This window comes from Rhinolophus sinicus, chromosome 1 (assembly GCF_057876585.1).
Source record: "Rhinolophus sinicus isolate RSI-liver-muscle chromosome 1, RSI-T2T, whole genome shotgun sequence".
Lineage (NCBI taxonomy): Eukaryota > Metazoa > Chordata > Mammalia > Chiroptera > Rhinolophidae > Rhinolophus > Rhinolophus sinicus.
This window is the reverse complement of record NC_142501.1, coordinates 169910246-169928132: the sequence shown is the minus strand read 5'-3', so window position 1 is coordinate 169928132 and position 17887 is coordinate 169910246. Positions and strand designations below refer to the sequence as shown.

Below are 17887 nucleotides of genomic sequence, written 5' to 3'. Positions count from 1 at the left end.
CCACAGTATTTTAACAGAATTCAAAATTTATTATAATATTGATTATATATATATTACCTTTCCCTTACAAAACTTCCAGTCAGACATGCAGGAGATGAAAATATCTCTCTGATTTCCCTACATTAGGAATAAAACGGTGATTAAAACAAATCATGAATATACTTCCTCATGGCATGAGACGTGATAAAACATCGTATAATTGTCCTTCAAACTCCTACATCTCTGATTTGTTTGCATATTCCCTTGGGTATCTAGAAGTTAATTCCACTTACTAAATCTCAAAATTTCAGTGGTAAACATGAGAAATAAAAACTTATGCACTCAGATAAACCACAAAGAGGAAAAGGCTTGACCTAAAGTCAGTATTTTACTGGACAAATAAAACACTCTCATCCCAACCAGTTTTCCAAGCCCTATTTATTTCTGTTCCATTAAAGTAGAAACCAAAAAATTACCAGAAATTAAATGGGGTAAGGGGATTATGCTCAGTTGTCTTAGAAGTAATTGCACAAATAGTTCTTGATCATTTATGCTCTGCAAATTATGACGTAACTTTTTGTACAACTACTTTCCAGAATTAAAAAACCATACCTAAAAATACCTCTAAAAGATGTTTGTCAAAATGAGTATAATCTTTAACAAATGGTAGGAGTTCTACCGTTTAGAGCAAGATTGCCTAAGCTGTTCAGCTATAAATAGGAGGTCCACAAACAAGTGGTTCTAAGGTCAAATAGGGTTGGGAAACTATAGACTGTATATTCTGCTCAGAGTCAGAATATATGTAAACATATCAAAGGCCCAGAAAAGTCCTGCAGTAGAGAAAGCTGCCCTTGTAGAGCTTACATGCTAGCTGTGATGGTTAATTTTATGTGTCAACTTGGCTAGACCACAGCGCCCAAATATTTGGTCAAACACCAATCTAGGTGTTGCTGTCAAGGTATTCGATTAGATTACATTTAAAATCAATAGACTGTGAGTAAAGCAGATTATTCTCCATAATGTGGTGGGCCTCATCCAATCAGTTGAAGGCCTTAAGAGAAAAAGGTTAAGCTCTCCTGAGAAGAGGGAATTCTGCCTCCAGACTGCCATGTGGGACTCAAGCTGCAATATCAACTCTTCCCTGGCCTGCCTTACAGATTTTGTATTTACCAGCCCTCATAAACACAAGCTAATTCCTTAAAAATAAATATCTCTCTCTCTCTACATACACACAGCCCTCATTGGTTCTGTTTCTCTGGAGAGTTCTGGCTAGTGGACCACTCTGCACTGTGCAGAACTAGTTGGGGGAAAAACCACTTTAAAGAGCTATAGACACATGGAGTGTACCTTTTTGTATTCTGCCACTGCTTAGTACCCACATCAGCAATCCACCTCTTTCCAGTACCTTCCTTCAGTGTAGGAATTTTCCTCCTCAGATTAACATAGGGATTCTGTAAACAAATAAAAAGTAAAATACAATAATTTAGACACAACAAAAACAGGTATCCAATTTTTAAGCACATTGTAAGGATATAGGGTAATATTGATTTTTAAATAAGGATAATAGAGCTCTAGAAAATCATAAAATCAGATTCTACCAAGAAGTAATTTGCCTGATTGCCAATTTCTTGTCAATTTGGATCCAAATTTAGACCTGAAGTAAACGTCACTGAGTGCCCTAACACTCAGCACTTTATACAGGTATGATTGGATGAAAATGAACATCACACAACTTTGAAGAGAAGGAAAGATTCTGAAAGGGCTGTATGTAGAAGTGGAAGAAACTCAGCGCGCCTTAGTGAAGTATGGCAAGAAGGTTACTCATAAGTCTATGAACCTCAGGTCTTTTTTAGTACACTGGCTGGCAAAGTCATATTAGAACGTCAGCGTGTTGGCTCCCTAGGACTGACCAAATGCCACTGGCAGGGAGCCTCCCAAAAGCTAAGAGGAATCTAAGGAAATCACTGATTCGACATTCACTAGATACACAGACACACACACCCAAGATTTCCCTGGGTAAATATTTATGTAGTTTAGACAATAAAGGATCAATGATGTCTACCTTTTAGTCTCCAAAAGTCAGCCTAGAAACATGATGATTTTGGAATTCACCAAATTTAAATTCTGGAACCCTTTGATTTGCTTAACATACCAAATTATAGAACATCTAGAGATCTATTTTCACCTCTTTTTTCATCCAGAGCAAAATGCTTTGATTCCCTCCAGCAATCATTATTAACTTCTTCTCTGAGGTATGGCTTTCTAAAAGGGATATACAGAAAGTAAGAGTTTAGAAAGTCATTTGGCACAAACACACAATCACACTCAAATAATTGCAGATTCTTAAACTTAGTCCTCTTATCTTTTTGATAGGTAAAGACTCAGTTATTTCCCACCCATAAAGCAGAAATATACATAATTCAGGGTAAAATCTAGTTGGCAAACAGGTGATTTTCAAGGTTAACAAGTGGCATCAGTTTAATATACATAATTAATATAAATGCTTATATGTAAAATATCATCAAATATTTGATTAGTTAACTGTTCCCTGGTTTAATTTGGCTCCTATTAATAAAAATTATACTCTACAACTCAAGATTTGACCAATGACTACTGGCTGTGAGGAATGTAAATAAGTACTTCAAAACTCTACGTAAGTGGTTATAACAAATCAAATATATGAACTACTTAAGGAAATAACCCTGTTCACTTTCCCAGAAGAACTGAGAGAATTTTGGTACTGTGGGTCATCACTAAACTGTCAGAAAACAAGTAACCAAATTGCTCTGAGGTTACACAGGGCACAGTTCAAATCCAGCCAAACCACTTACCGGCCGTAAAGCCTGGCTAACCTAAGCCTTCACTTTTCATGTGTCTGTACCCTCTAGTAAAATGGGACAGAGTACACATCTCCCTGAACTGTTCAAGGACAGGTGAGATAACACATTAAGTGTTCAGCACAGTTACCCAGCATGTGTAAGCTGTTCTCATTCTGAGGGTTTTACATGACTATGAGTCAATTTAACAAGGTAAGAAAATCAATCACCATAAAATTAATAGGCCCCTTGCAAACTGGAATCAGAGACTACCTATGCTTCTGAATCCATAGTCTATTTTATGTTGTATCGTTTTAAGTCCACATTCATATGAATGGGTAAGAGAAAACTAATGGTTATTTTGACTTAATAAATTAGACAGGATATTTTAAATTGTTTACAAATAAAAAATGAAAACGATGCTTAGGGAAACTCTTCAGTCACAGATTTCTTTTCTTGCCACATTACACACTTAGAAAAATCAGTTTCTCCACAAAGGTATTTATGCCATATCCTGTGCTCCTACAGAATTTACCAAGTTTGAGTTCTTCATTTGACAGCGACTTCACGGGAAGTGGTATCAGCTGATTATGTGTTCCACCATTTCCCAGTTGTCCTTCTTTTCCAGAACCAAAAGAAAAGACCTTCCCCATTTCAGAAACATAGGCAAGTGTGTGCCGCCTATTAAATAAAAGCGCATATCGTCAGTTCTCAGTTATCCACAATGATGAGAAAACGCAGCAATATGGTAAAAGGCTGAAATTAGGTTACCCAGTGAGTAAAAGTAGTTAACCAACTCCCAACTCATGCAATTAGCCACATGGAAACTAAGAAATCATTACTGTGTGGTTGAGATGATTTTGGAACCTCTAAGTCTGCTCAAGGCCATGATGCTGCACCCCGGCAAACGGTGTTCCGGCATCAGCAACAAGCATCTCCTCTTGCCTTCTACCCCTTTTTCAAGGCTTGGCTTGAAAAAACCTCTTGGAAGCCACCTCTGAGTCCCTTCCCTCCCCATCCTAGAAGACAGAATTAGGTGATACTCTCTGAGCTCCCACTCTATTTCCCAAAGACTTTAATCACACTGCTTTTCTTACAGCTTTGTTCAATGGTCTCTCCTATGATACAGAATTTGGTCTTGCTCAAATAAAGGTCTGGCCTCTGTCCTCAGTGCCTGAGAGGTAAACCTTTATAACTTCCCAAGTGATAGATGTGTCTTCATTATTGATGGCTGGCCCCTGAGACCACACCTAACAGTTTACCCAGCTGGCTCATGAAGGCCCCTCTGGCTGCAATGTAAGCCCAACCTACAGGGACGGAGAGGCTGGAGGTTGAATTCTACCTCGGCGATGATTCAGTCAATCACAACTAAGCAATGAAACCCCAATAACTTGGGTGAGCTTCCCTGATTGGCTATACTCTACACATTGCTACGTATCAGACTGGGAGGAGGTAACACCGTCCATAGCTCCAAGGGGAGCGGATGCCTGAAGCTCCTCATTTGGATCCCTACTAGACTGTCCTATGCATCTCGTCCTTTGATTGGTTCCAATTTGTATCCTCTTCTTGTAATAGAGGTGGCCATAAGTGTAATAGCTTTCAGTGAGTTATGAGTCTTTCCAGTGAATTCTGTGTTAGTAGGGGTACTGCCCTGGTTTGCATTAAGATACCTCTAACATGACAACTCCTCTTATAATACATACTACTAAGAGGAATGTGTGTTATGAAAAATCCAAGGTGGTGATAATGTTTCTGTGATATGCAGAGATTCTCAAATGTAGAGAATTATACCATCCCAATAATCTACGTAGTTTACCTTAATAATATCCATTTATGTAATTTTACTCCAAGATCATAAGAGACTATGTCTATAGACTAAAAATACATGCACCATTTTTTACAGTAAAGGGCCAGTAAACAAACACATGAACCCAATCTTCAGATAGAGTCTGAATTTGCTTGGCTTTAGTGAGGAAAAAACTGCCCTCAAAAAGAGTAAGTGTATCTGGGTAAAATACTTCTTAACACCACCAAGACCCAATGTCCCACTGGTGAGAAGTAGATTGACTGATGTTCTAGGAACAAAATAATTAAGTAAACAAGGAGTCTGTTTTTCTACATTGGTTTAAAACAAACAGAAAATATGAAAAAGCTGTGAAATTCAAACTTCTCAAGAATATTCTACTCAAACGACCAGTGACTTTGTCTTATACTTTACTGTGATCACTCTGAAAGAATTAAGGTAACTAAGTATGATGGGCCCTGCAGGGTTGTGAGGAATGGTGATTGTATCAATGAATAATCCTTTGTTATTCATGTTTGTTTGTTTGTTTTTCAAATAAAATGACATTTTTCTTAAAGATAAAAGTGCATTTGGACAGTGACAAAGGTATTTCACTGAAGGAGCATCAGAAAGTGAATATATCTGATCATCAAAAAAAAAAATCAATGAAAACAAATATGTACACTAAAATAAAGACTTATTATGATTATCTAATAATGTAAATTAATCATCTTCACTCATTTCAAAATATTTAATACTTTTATCTCAATCAGTGAAAGTGATGGAAATTTTATAAAAATACCTAACTAAATGCACTGTATTGATTTTTTTCATTGACACTTTAAAACTTACCTTCCACATGCTATCTGGGTGACTCTATTCCCAACAAGCTCAGTCACCAAACGGGGTCTTAACTCATTCTGTGTTGAATTGTGACCAAGTTGCCCATGTTTTCCAGCACCAAAAGTAAACAACAGCCCATCCTGGAAAGGGAACATCATATCAGATTCTAGAGAAATGTGACCCAGAAGTCATATTCACTGAGGCAAAGGCATCGGTGAATAATTAATAAAAGCACTGTCAAAGCAAAACCCCCAATTATCAGGAAGACAGTCCTGTTTGTAGGAAGTGATGACCTTTCTTCCCTGAGTTACACTGCCCACACCTAAATGTTCTAGTGCTTTCCCCAATACAAAATATTCTTCCAGAATTTCAGTTAAGGAGACAAGGGTACACGTACCTTTGTGAGCAGGGCAGTGTGAGAGCCACCACAAGTAAGAAATTCAACTTTCTGATTGTCCAGTGCTTCAACAAGGGAAGGAAAATCTTTATCTATACAAGGGAAAGAATAGCTAAAGTGACCAAAAGGAAATGCTGAATTTCACACTAGAGTCCTGTGCTACCGGTAAAATACATGGACCAGCCTAGCAATAGTTCCCAACACATTCTGACATGAAAGGTTCTATGTTGGAGCATTTAGGCCCAAAGGTGGAGTGCTGGGGCTGTGATTAGAAGACTACATTTGGGGGTGCTCACCTGTGAAAGTATTAAGTAACTTGCCAGAGCTCATTTTTCTCTTTTTAACCTGACATGATTAACTTTAATTGCAAGACATATCTCATATTTCCAATTCTCATCTAGAATTACCCTTTTTAATGAACATATTCTTTTTTTCTTTTAAATTCTCTACTATGGTGTACTTGCCTCACTCTACCTCTTTTTTCTTTCACAATTATTTTGTCAAAACACTTCGAGATTCAGCAAAAACAGCTTACCTGTCCTTTATTCCTTTCACTCCTTTGAATATTTTTCTAACACTGACTTATGGGTTCTCCTGAGTAATTAGCATGGCACCACATCAGGGAGAAATGTAGTGTTTGACCAGCAACTCGGGCTAATGTGTACATTACCAGAGTTGAAAAATCAATGGAGTCTGCTACGCCTGAAAACTAAAAAGGTGTTTGGGATCATAAGAAATTTTGCCATCTACTTTGTGGAGGTATTACAATTTAGTAATGGGAATAACTATACATGTTTTTTTTTGCATGGAGGTACATGTGTGCATAGATGTAAAGTTTGTAGAATATGACTAGGATATGTGAGTTTCTAAGATAGAATTTAGTATCCTTTTGTCATAATATATTAATAGATATTTAATTGCACCTTGAAGTCACCTTAAGTGCACCTTGATGTACCTTGAAGGTTATTTCATCCAAACTCGTCACTTTATAGAAAATGAAAACAATGCCTAGAGAAAATCTATGTGACTGGGTAAGGCCCTGCAGTTAGTTAACTGTAAAGCGAGAATCACAACCCAGGTGTTCTGATCCCGTCTGATACTCTTTCCCCTTTTTCTACAAAGCCCAGACACGTCTCAATTATAGCAACGACTTTAACACTACGCATGTCTTTTAGACCAACGCTGTCCTGAAGACAGAGATAACCAGGAAGAACAGTACAAATAAGAGTGAGGATTTGAACCATTTTTGAAACGGAGGTCTGTATTAAATTCATCCCTTATCTAACAAATATCTGTTGATAATATGAATTTAAAAATATGTTTCCATACTGTCGGTATGGCCCAGGCCTAGTTGTCCAAAATCGTTTCTCCCCCATGAGTAAATGTTTCCAGATATGGATAAAGCCATGCTGTGCGCTTTTCCTGCAGAAATCTGAGCCAAGGGGACTCCTGAGAGGTGCTCCACAATCTGCGGTGTCTGGATTGAGGCAAATATTATTCCAATTCCAAGTTGGCCGTGTAAGTTCTGTCCCCATGCAAAAAGCTCACCACCTTGATGTAAACAAAGAAAATGCTGTCTTACTAAGTTTAAAATGCAGCAGACATTACCCTAGGGGATTATATATGCAATCCATATTATACCATCACAATCTCTTACGTTCAAACTGACAGGACTTCTCAGATCTCATATGCCTGAATCAGAAAAACTAGAAAAATCTCTTTAGCAGTTAACAGTCATACTTTCTTACCTCCTACCTCAAACGGTAGTGTTATGGACTGAATGTTTGTGTCCCCCCCAACTCACATGTTGAAATCCTAACTCTCAATGTGATATTAGGAGGTGGAGCCTTTGGGTGGTGAGTAATAAGATTACATGAGATCATGAGGGTGGAGCCCTCATCAACGGACTTAGGGCACTTACAAAAGAGACCCCACAAGAGTTCTCTTGCCCTCTCCACCATGTAGTAAGACGGGCTGCTCACCAGATAGCAAATCTGTTGGCACCTTGAATTGAACTTCTAGCCTCCAGAACTGTAAGGTACTTCTGCTGTTCAAGCCAGCAGAATAACCAGTTTATGGTTATTTTTATTACAGAAGCCGGAACGGACAAAGACAGGTAGAATAAAGCTATCTGAACATATTATAATCAAATTCAAGAAATACTTATTTTTAAAAACCCACAGGATGGGCCCGTGAAAAACACTGTACATCTGGAAAATAAAACCTTAAACTACTGTTTTCTCTCTGCCCCCTACCCCCTTCCTTAATGTACCTAAAGATCCTAAATAAACAACTTAAAAATACATTTGAAATTGCAGCACGATATCTTGAAAGGGCCAGCATCTCTTTCCATTAACTGAATATATGCAGCATATTTTTCAAGAAAAGCTCTTAGACGTTATATAATGGAGTTAACAATATCTAATGGAATGGGACAGAATATATCAGAGAATTAAGGCTACCTCTCTGCACGATACTGTGCAGGATCTGGTGGGAGGCAGGGTATTTCCTTCAAACATAATTGTCATGTGCCTTTCAGCCACCAGGAATATATAATGAGCATGCAATTCCCTTTCTTGCTTCCCCAACTTTCATTTTTCCTAGACTGTGATTTACCAATGATAAACCCTGTACCTCCCCTTCCACCCACACCACTAGACCCTAGGGTTCTTGAAGGCACGTGTCTGCTTCATCTTCATAACCTGAAAATGGTACATACTCAAAATGAAATACTTGTTCATGAATGGAAAAAGTCGAACAATCAGACTAATGTTTTCTAATACAAGTTCATACTCTCAAACATCCACAGGGCCTTCAGTATAGGTCGAATACTTGGTTATTTTCTTCCCTTAAATCCCAGCTTCCATTCAATTTATGTTCGTATCTATCCTATACATTAAAAATAAATTTCCTCAATCCTGAATTCCTCTCTATCATCCTCTTTTAATTATTCCCCTGCTGTCATTTCTTCAGGAAATTATGGCATTTGATAAGAAACAGGAAATAATAAAGGGCTAGGGAGAATCCCTGAATTCAAAAGGTAATGTTCAAACACATCAGGGGCCTGCAAACTAGCCACAGAAGCAGAGCCAAGGAATTCTGAGCCACAGGAGTTGGAAAAGCACTAGGAAAAGAGAAGACGGTTTTGGAAAAGGGTGGCCCATGCCTGGTCCTGATTCTAAACAGAATGCTTTTCATTATTCAGAATATTTTCACTGTTTCATACTTGAAAAATAAAAACATGTAACTGTTGACATAAATCTCTAGGCCCAAAATGGAGCCGCTTCTGCCCCGGGTGCCATGTCAACCGGATTTTCGCATTCCGGTAAATGCTCCACTTGACCAGAAATGCAGTATATCAATTCAGCCAATTCCCAAACTCCAAGTCAACTCTAGGCTCTATACTTATTTCCTTGTTCCTTGATCTTTCTAAATAAGGTCAGAGAGGCAATCCCAGCCAATCATATTACTTCTTTCAACACTCTAAAACTCACTATTGCCCAAAATTCCTCGGGAAAAGTGCTCGCTCCCCTGCTTATGAGAGAGACACTGCACTCCCCAATTCATGGGTCACTTTCCCTTAAATAAAGGACCTCAAACTCATTACTAAATTGTTTTAGGTATGACATTTGACAGAACAAAATGTAGGAATAATTATTACGAAAACCCGAAGATTTTATAGGTCCAAGAATGTACTCTCATTTTGTAGCTCCTTTAACAATAATGCTCTGAACCATATCAAATTCAAAACCATATTTCTATCCTGTTAAAAGCAAAGCATACACATTCTACTACCATGTTTCCCCGAAAATAAGACCTAGCTGGACAATCAGCTGCAATGCGTCTTTTGGAGCAAAAATTAATATAAGACCCGGTATTACATTATATTATATTATTCCTCGTCTTATAGTAAAATAAGACCGGGTCTTATAATTTTTGCTCCAAAAGACGCATTAGAGCTAACTGTCTGGCTAGGTTTTATTTTTGGGGAAACATGGTAGTTCTACATATACACACATTTACTCTCTCCAAAAAACAATTAATATTCCAGGAAAGTACCTTTTGAGAGTGCAAGGGAATGATAATCTCCACATGCAATCTGAATGATAGTTTTTTCTTGTAAAATGCACTGAAACCTGATGAAAGAAAATACATTTTATGTCAATTACCATAATGAAAGTCACAACATCAACGTTAGAATTATTAACTGTAATTAGGATTGAAGCTCAAGAAAAAAATTTATTTCAATGTATTGCGTCATATTCAATACATCTAAATTATAGAAAATACAATATATGTTTTAATTAGCTGTTTAAAAGGAAAATAATGTGCATTATATAATTGTAACAGGATGATTCTACGACTCTTTGCAAACAATAATTTTATGATGCAAGAATAATAAAAGATGAAAATAAGCTCTAATTCACATGCTCTACCAGGAGAAAGTCTCACAGATCATTCCATGATAATGCATTTTTTTTCCTAGGTTGAAAACTTTTACTTCTGGAAATCTAATTTATAAGATTATTATGAGGTTGAGTTAATGAATATGAAAGTCCAATTTGGGTCTACGCGGAATAACCAATCATTTCCTTTAAATGTCAAAGCAATACTTGGTAAGTGTTCTAGGAGACAAAAATCGATTTGTAGTTTACTCAAGGAATTAACTGGTCAGTTCAAAATTCATTGTTTACTTTAAATGCCATGACGTGAAGGAGGGACAAAGATTATATAAAGTAACATTTTTCTACAAAAACTATGATTGCCTTTTGAGTAAAATTTTAAAATTTTTTAACGAAAGAAAAAGTTCCCTACCTTGCATGTTCTATGCTATAGTTGTACTCAAATGGTTTTCCATCTGAGGATAGAATCAGCATGTGATCTGCTCCTTGGTCCACGGAATGTATCTTCATTTTTTTTCCTAACTTAATGCACTCTGCAGAGCAAATCCAACCAGAAACTATCATCACTCTGATTATTACCCACTATTATTATTGATTTCATTACAACACACTTAAAACACCTGGGGGGGGGGAATTATTGATTTCATTACAACACACTTAAAACACCTGGGGGGGAACTTCAACTTTGACTTAACAAGAACTTCTGTTTAAAGAAAAATCAAGTACAGAAAGCAGACAAACTAGTAATGACTACTGTCTTCACAACTGATTTTTTTCTTTTAATTTGGGAAAGCACTGATTTATACTGTTTTTTAAAACAATTAAAATTTGATATTAGATTCCTATTTAACAAGTTGAGAAAGAAACTAAATTTGAAGAGACAGAAATGAAAAAGTCAGAAGAAAGAAAAAAAAACAATTTTTGGACAACATAACTCACCGAAGGAGCAAATATAAGTGTATTCTGAGATGTACTCTTCCCAAAAACAAAACAAATAATAATAAACCCCTCATGACTGCTTCATATAAAACCCAAGGCTTATATTCTTAAACTGTGTTTGAGGGATGGGGATGGTGTTAGAAGAATTTTTAAGATTTGAAATTGTCCATTAGTCACCATTTACTCTTATTTAATTTTATCACAAAAATTAATGTAGGATACAGTAGATTTGGGATCTTGTTTTACTTTTTAGTTCTAACGAAATTGAATCGATTCATGTAAAATCTCAAAGCACAAACAAACCACTTCATACTATACAAATGCTAGGAGAACCAAAACAGTTCGGTAATAAAGACGAAATGGCCCAACAGATCAACAACTTTGAGTCTCGGCATTTCGAATCAGTTTTAAAAAGAAGGGTTATTCAAAAAAGGTATTGGGATACCTGGGTGGCCATTTGGTGAAAACAAACCAGTCCAGATTCCCCTACCTCACTCCTTAAATCAAAATAATATCCAAGCGTATCAAAAACTTTAACTTTAAAAACAAATGCTTAAAATTTCTATAAAGAAGAGTGCAAAAAAAAAACACAAAACCTTGTGTGGGTAGCTTTCTAACATAACACAAAATCCATAAGCCTCCTCAAAAGAAAAGATTAATGAAGTAGACTATAAAATAACATCAACTAAAGGCAAGTTGGGTAAAATACTACAACGTACATGACTGACAAAGGGCTACTCTTACTCAAAATTCAAATAACTCTTTCAAATTAGCTAAGAAAGAGATTAACAACTCAATTTTTTGTAAAAGCCAGGCAAAGATATGAACAGGCAGTTCATCAAAAAGGAATGCGACGACCAATAGCAAAAGAAGATTCTCGACTTCGCTCAAGAGCAAAATGAACAGAACACCATTTTCTTCACTAATCAAAGGGACAAAGTTTTTAACAGTAAGAATGTGGCCATTTGCTCTTCCCCACTTGTAAAATCGGAGTCACAGTACGTGATCTAATTTCTACGGAGATTACTCCCTTGGAGCAGTGCGAGTGAAAGCACTCCTTAAACGGCTTGCAAATGTAACATATTGCCATCGAAAACAAGATAATTGTGTTCTCCAAAGACACAAAATCGGATAAGCTATGTTCTAAAAGGGAGCAAGTGAAAAACAAACTTTGAACAGAAACCCATGATAACGGCCGACTGGCTGAAATGAAGTTGCTGGCAACACCCCCCCCTCCGCGCGGTTAACTTGAGGAGAGGACGATCTAGTTCTCGCTACTACCCCGCCAACTCCGCGCCTTCTAGAAACAGGATGGAGACCTCAAGGGTGCCGCACGCGCGACACGCGAAAAACCACCCGGGCCCGGCGCCTTTCTGAGGCACCGCGGACCGCTCGGGCGCCGGGTTGCCTTCGGAGTTTCCCTTCCCATTTACAGATGGGCCGCGTACCCACAACTCCCGCCACCCTGGAGAGAAGTGTCAGTGCCCGCGCGGGCCCCGGCCGCCCACCCTCACACCCCCAGCCCGAGGCGGGAGGGCCGAGCTGGCGTCGCCCGGGCCCACTCACTTGGCTTCCTGCCGCCGTCGCTGCCCGCCGGCAGCTGGTGCACCTCGACGCCAGCCCCGCCGCGCTCCAGCACCACCAGGCGCCCGCGCGTGCAGCACATCTGGCGCATCACCTCAGTTTTCCGGAGCAGCGCGTTGCGGAGGCCCGGGGCCGTGGGGAAGAGCCAGACCTGCGGGCCCCGAGGCTCAGCGGCGGGCGGCCGGGTCGGGGCCGGCCGGGATGTGGGTGGTGGCGGGGACTTGGAGGCCGGCCGGAACGTCGAGCGCGCGCCGCCCCGCGACCTCCTCGGTGGCCTCTGCTCCATCGCCGCTTTCCTGGGCTCTATGGCCGCACCTCCGCTCTCCGGAGACGGGGCTTCAACCAGCCGGGAGGCAAGAGGAAGGAGGGAAAGGGCCAAGGCCTGAAAGGTTCCACTGCCCTCAGACGTTGCGGTGCGGAGCCGGCGACCGGACTGCTCCGTGGCGTCGAGGGACCGCGCCACCCCTACTCCGCCCCTGCTCAGACGCCAGCCTCCCAACGTGCTGCGGTTGGGGGCGGAGCCGGCCGGTCTAGTGGGAAACGAAACAGAATTTTTTTCAAGGGGGCGGTACCGAAACGGAAACTGGAAGGGAAACTTAAACCTTTCATGAATGGTTTGCGAGGCGGCCGGAGAGCACAGGACGGTGGCAGGTGATGAGATGACGGGCGGGGCTGAGAAGGCGTCCCTGGGCGGACAGTGGCCATCTGAACTCCTGGACCAAATGGCCTTCGAAGAAACAATGCAGTTCCACTAGGAGGAGCCCTAACACAGTCGGACTTGCAGAATTTCCAAAAGCTAAGGCAGTAAGGAAAGCTCAAGTTTGTGATGAACGTGATGCATGAAAATAACTATGTACTCAGTCCCTCCGCTCACACCGCGTTGCCTGGCAACCCGTGATTTGCTTTCTGCCAATATAGTTCTTGCCTTTTCTAGAATTTCTTACAAATGGAATAAAACTTAAGCAGGCTTTTGTGTCTGCCTTTTTTCACTATCGTAATGCTTTTGAGATTCATCCTGTTGTGTTCCGCCAGAAGTTCCCTCTTCGTCATTGTTGAGTGGTATTCCATTATATGGATATACCACAATTTGTTGATCTGTTCAATTGAAGGGCATTTCGGTCCTTTACAGTTTTTGACTACAATGAATGAAGGTGCTATGAATATTCGTGAACAGTTCTTTTAGTGGATCAATGTTTTAATTTGGGGGAAGGAATAAATACCTAAAAAATGAAATTGCTCTGTCAGATGGTAAGTACATGAACATTATTGTAAGAAACTGCCAAACTTTGGAATTCCAAAGTGCTGTACCTCCAGCAATTTGCATTCCCTCTAGCAATTTACGGGCGTTCCAATTGTTCTCTATCTTTGCCAATATTTTGTATTATAAGTCTTTTTTAACAATTGTTTATAGTGGTATCTTATTGTAGTTTTAATATCCCTTTCCCTATGTTTAATGGTGTTGAGGTTTTTTTATGTGCTTCTTAGTGCTAATCTCTTCAGTGAAGTGTCTATTCATATCTTTTGCCCATTTATTCAATTGCTTATCATCTAAAAGCTCCATATACATCAGAGCTCTTTGTTATATATCAAGTCTTTTATTAGATATTTGTTTTCAAATGATTTCTACCAATCTGTGGCTTGTCTTTTAATTTTATTAAACGTGTCTTTTGAAGAGCTACCGTTTTAATTTTGATGCAGTATTTTTTTTTCTTTTACCTAGTTCATGCCTTTTTTGTCCTACTTAAGAAATCTTTGCTTAACCCAAATTACAAAGATTTTCTTAAATATTCTAGAAGTTTTATACTTTCAGGTCTTTGTCACATTTCAAATGAATTCTTATTTATTGTGTGAGGTAAGGGTAGATGTGTATTTTTTTTCCTCATGGATTTACAATTGTTCAAGATTGCCTTTCCCCATTGCCTTGGCATCTTTGTCAAAACTGTTGATCCATATATGATTGGATTTATTTCTGAACTTGTTGTGTTCTATTGATCTATATGTCTATTTTTACTCCCATATTACACTGCCTGGAATTACTGTGGATTCCAAGTCTTAAAATAATTCAGATGTTCCATTGTTGTACTTCTTCATTGTGGTTTTGGCTATTCTAGGTCCTCCGCATTTTCATATATATTTTATGATCAGTTTATCAATTTCTACTAAACAGACTGCAGGGATTTTTGAGATTATACCAAATTAGATCAATTTGGAAAGAATTAATGTGCTAATAATATTGATTCTTCTGTCCATGAGCATATCTTTCTCCATTAATTTAAAGCTTCTTTAATCTCTTCCAGCTATATTTTCTAGTTTTCAGTGTATAGTCAAACATATTTTGTTAAATTTGTCCTGAAAAAAAAGCATCCTCAAGTATTTATTTCTTGTTGATATTGCAAATGATACTTCTTAAAATTTCAATTTATGATTGTTGTGAGTATATATAGAAATACAATTAATTTTTATATATTTACCTGAATCCTGATACCTTTCTATTTTTATTTAATAATTCTAGTAGTTTTGTAAATCCCTTAGAATCTTAACACATAGTTGACCATGCAGTCTATAAATAAGATAGTTTTACTCCTTATTTTCCAATCAGTATGCCTTTTATTCTCTCTGCCCTAGTGTATGGACTAGTACATCTAGTACAATGTTGAGTACAAACTATGAGACATCCTCTCCTTGTTCCCAATTTTAGTAGGAGAGCGTTGTCTTTCAACAGTAAGTATGAAGTTAGCTGTGTGTAGGCTCTAACAGGTTGAGTAAGTGCTCTTCTGGTCTTAGTTTGCGAGGAGTATTTATCATCCATCAATAGCTATTAATTTTGTGAGCTTTTTTCTGCCTCTGTTGTAATTACATGATTTTTTTTCTATTATATTATGGTGAAATATAATGGATTTTCAAATTTCTGGACTAAACCTAACTTAGTCACAAGGTATTAGCCAAAAATTTTGTAACATATTTTTGTGTCTCTGTTCATGAGAGATATTTGTAGTTTTCTTTTCCTGTAATGTCTTTGTCTGGTTTTGGTATTAGCATAATGCTGGCCTCATAGAATCAATTGTTAAGTGTTCCCTTATTCTCTGTTTTCTGAAAGAGTGCAAAGATGTTTAGTATAGTTCACCCATTGGCATTAGGAAAAGTAATGTTGGATGTGAAAGGCCTGAATCACACAACCCGAAAGTCAGGAGCCTGAGGATCCTTAAGATTTAGACAATACCTTTTCCCTTAAAATTCAAAAAGAATATATCTGGGTCTTCATTCCATTTGTTGCAGAAACCGGACATGTCCAAAATAACTGAGGATTTGCTGGGGGGCTTATGTTTCTACTGACCACCTCATATTCTATTGTCCTTGGTGAAATCTCTATCTCTGTTCTATCTTCAGGTGATCCTGCCCTCTTTCCACATTAGCTCCCCAATGTGGACTTCACCCCATAGGCTTTGCTTTCCCAAAGTACCACCAACACAAGGCTCTGTGCATGGTTTGAAATAATAGGCATTTATAGAACAGCTTAGTTTAAAATTTAACATTAGATAGAACTGATCACAAAATTCATTGGTCATTTTCAACCATACTTATATCTCTAATTTACTCTATAGCCATGATGCTGAGACATATTTCAGGTTCTTCACATTTCCCCAGTTATAATTAGACAAGAGTTCCTGGTTAAAAACTCAGCATTTTTAACCAAAATAATGATGTCTGCATTTAGAATGATTGAGCATAAGTAATTCTTCAATGAATTAATGAATCCCTTAACAATTAGATTTTTAGATTTTTCAAAGAAATTATTCATCATTTGGTTAAAATTAAAACTCTGGCAATATTCCACAGTATAAAATATACATTTATGTGCCTCAAAATCATGTTGAATTAGTTTACATTTTTGTTTATTTTTTCAGACTTTCATATTTGCAGGCAGTGTTTATCAGAGGAATAATATTTTTAAAAGTATATTAGTTTTTAATATTCAGCCTATTTTTAAATGATAATTATTATTCAGGAAGTAATTCAATAAACATTCTAATAGCAAGTTTAGGTATCAGGAAATGTGATTCATTAAAAATATTATCTTGATTCATCACTTTATTGTTTATCTCAACATTTATCAACTAATTCTAATTAAAATCCATCAACCCTTTGTACTAAGTAGACCTGAAGAAGAACATCACAATCAAAGGGTGAGAGACGACCTGAGAATCTGAGGTCTCACTGAGACTCTCAGAGGTCACTATTACTCATAGGTGACAAATCCTCTGTTACTGTTGATGGCTACTTGAAGTGCTTCTTCCATTCTTTCCATTGTAGAATATTTAGGAAGGTCCAGAATATTATGACATACGAGTGCTCTTGGGCAATCTCTTTCACTGAAAGTTTCAGGACAGCGAAATTTGATTCCCATTTCTTCTAATCCTCTTACAGGCTGTCTATCATTTCCTGTAAGAAAAACTAGAAAGGAATAACCTTTGGTTAAGAGATTTCATAGAAAGAGCAAAACTTAAAATGAAAATGAAGAAATTAATCACTTCATTCAATAAATATTTATTGAGTATCTTTGCGTAGAGAAAACTACAGAGGACCATGTGGAGCATAGAAAAATGACATTTAGTCTTTGTCCTCAGTGAGTTCATGGTCTAGTTACATACAACTCAGGTTTGAACTGTATAGGTCCACTTACACAGAGATATTTTTCAATAAATACTGTAAATGTATTTTCCTTATGATTTTCTTAGTAACATTTTCTTTTCTCTAGCTTACTTTATTGTAATAATACAGTGTATAATACATACAAAATATGTGTTGATTGACTGTTAATGTTAAGGCTTCCAGTCAACAGTAGGCTATTAGTAGTTAAGTTTTGGGGGAGTCAAAAGTTATACGCAGACTTTACATTGTGCGGCAGGTGGAGGGGGGTCAGCACCCCTAACCCCTATATTGTTCAAGGGTCAACAATACATGAAAAGAAAATAGCAAGATACAAGGAAGTTTATTTTAGCTCAACCAAGAAGTTTGAAGTGAAGTCTAATGAAAGCCCTAAGACTCAGGGGAGGGAGAGAGGCGCCAGGTTGGGGTAGCTAGGGAGAGTTCACAGAGGTCACATCTGGTAGTTAATTCTCAAGGAGAGGAACTGAGTGAACTT

The 17887-nt window shown here is 38.0% G+C and overlaps 2 protein-coding genes across 5 annotated transcripts in view; both read right to left on the bottom strand.

Annotated features, from left to right (window-relative positions):
* Nucleotides 1–13257, bottom strand: part of HERC5 (HECT and RLD domain containing E3 ubiquitin protein ligase 5) — a 38621-nt gene extending 25364 nt beyond the window's left edge. Inside the window, exons 1-10 of the mRNA XM_074323646.2 lie at nucleotides 12727–13257; nucleotides 10634–10754; nucleotides 9878–9954; nucleotides 7148–7369; nucleotides 5819–5910; nucleotides 5431–5561; nucleotides 3331–3476; nucleotides 2165–2241; nucleotides 1327–1430; nucleotides 58–117 (exon numbers count right to left, since the gene is read on the bottom strand). Of these exons, the coding sequence (XP_074179747.2) occupies nucleotides 58–117; nucleotides 1327–1430; nucleotides 2165–2241; nucleotides 3331–3476; nucleotides 5431–5561; nucleotides 5819–5910; nucleotides 7148–7369; nucleotides 9878–9954; nucleotides 10634–10754; nucleotides 12727–13030 (1334 nt within the window). The 5' untranslated portion in view covers nucleotides 13031–13257. The remainder of the gene's footprint in view (nucleotides 1–57; nucleotides 118–1326; nucleotides 1431–2164; nucleotides 2242–3330; nucleotides 3477–5430; nucleotides 5562–5818; nucleotides 5911–7147; nucleotides 7370–9877; nucleotides 9955–10633; nucleotides 10755–12726) is intronic.
* A 3558-nt stretch (nucleotides 13258–16815) lies between these two features.
* Nucleotides 16816–17887, bottom strand: part of HERC6 (HECT and RLD domain containing E3 ubiquitin protein ligase family member 6) — a 48864-nt gene continuing 47792 nt past the window's right edge. For all 4 annotated transcript variants that reach the window (XM_019741126.3, XM_074323635.2, XM_074323638.2 and 1 more), the window contains exon 23: nucleotides 16816–17196. In XM_019741126.3, the coding sequence (XP_019596685.3) occupies nucleotides 16982–17196 (215 nt within the window). In that variant the 3' untranslated portion in view covers nucleotides 16816–16981. The remainder of the gene's footprint in view (nucleotides 17197–17887) is intronic.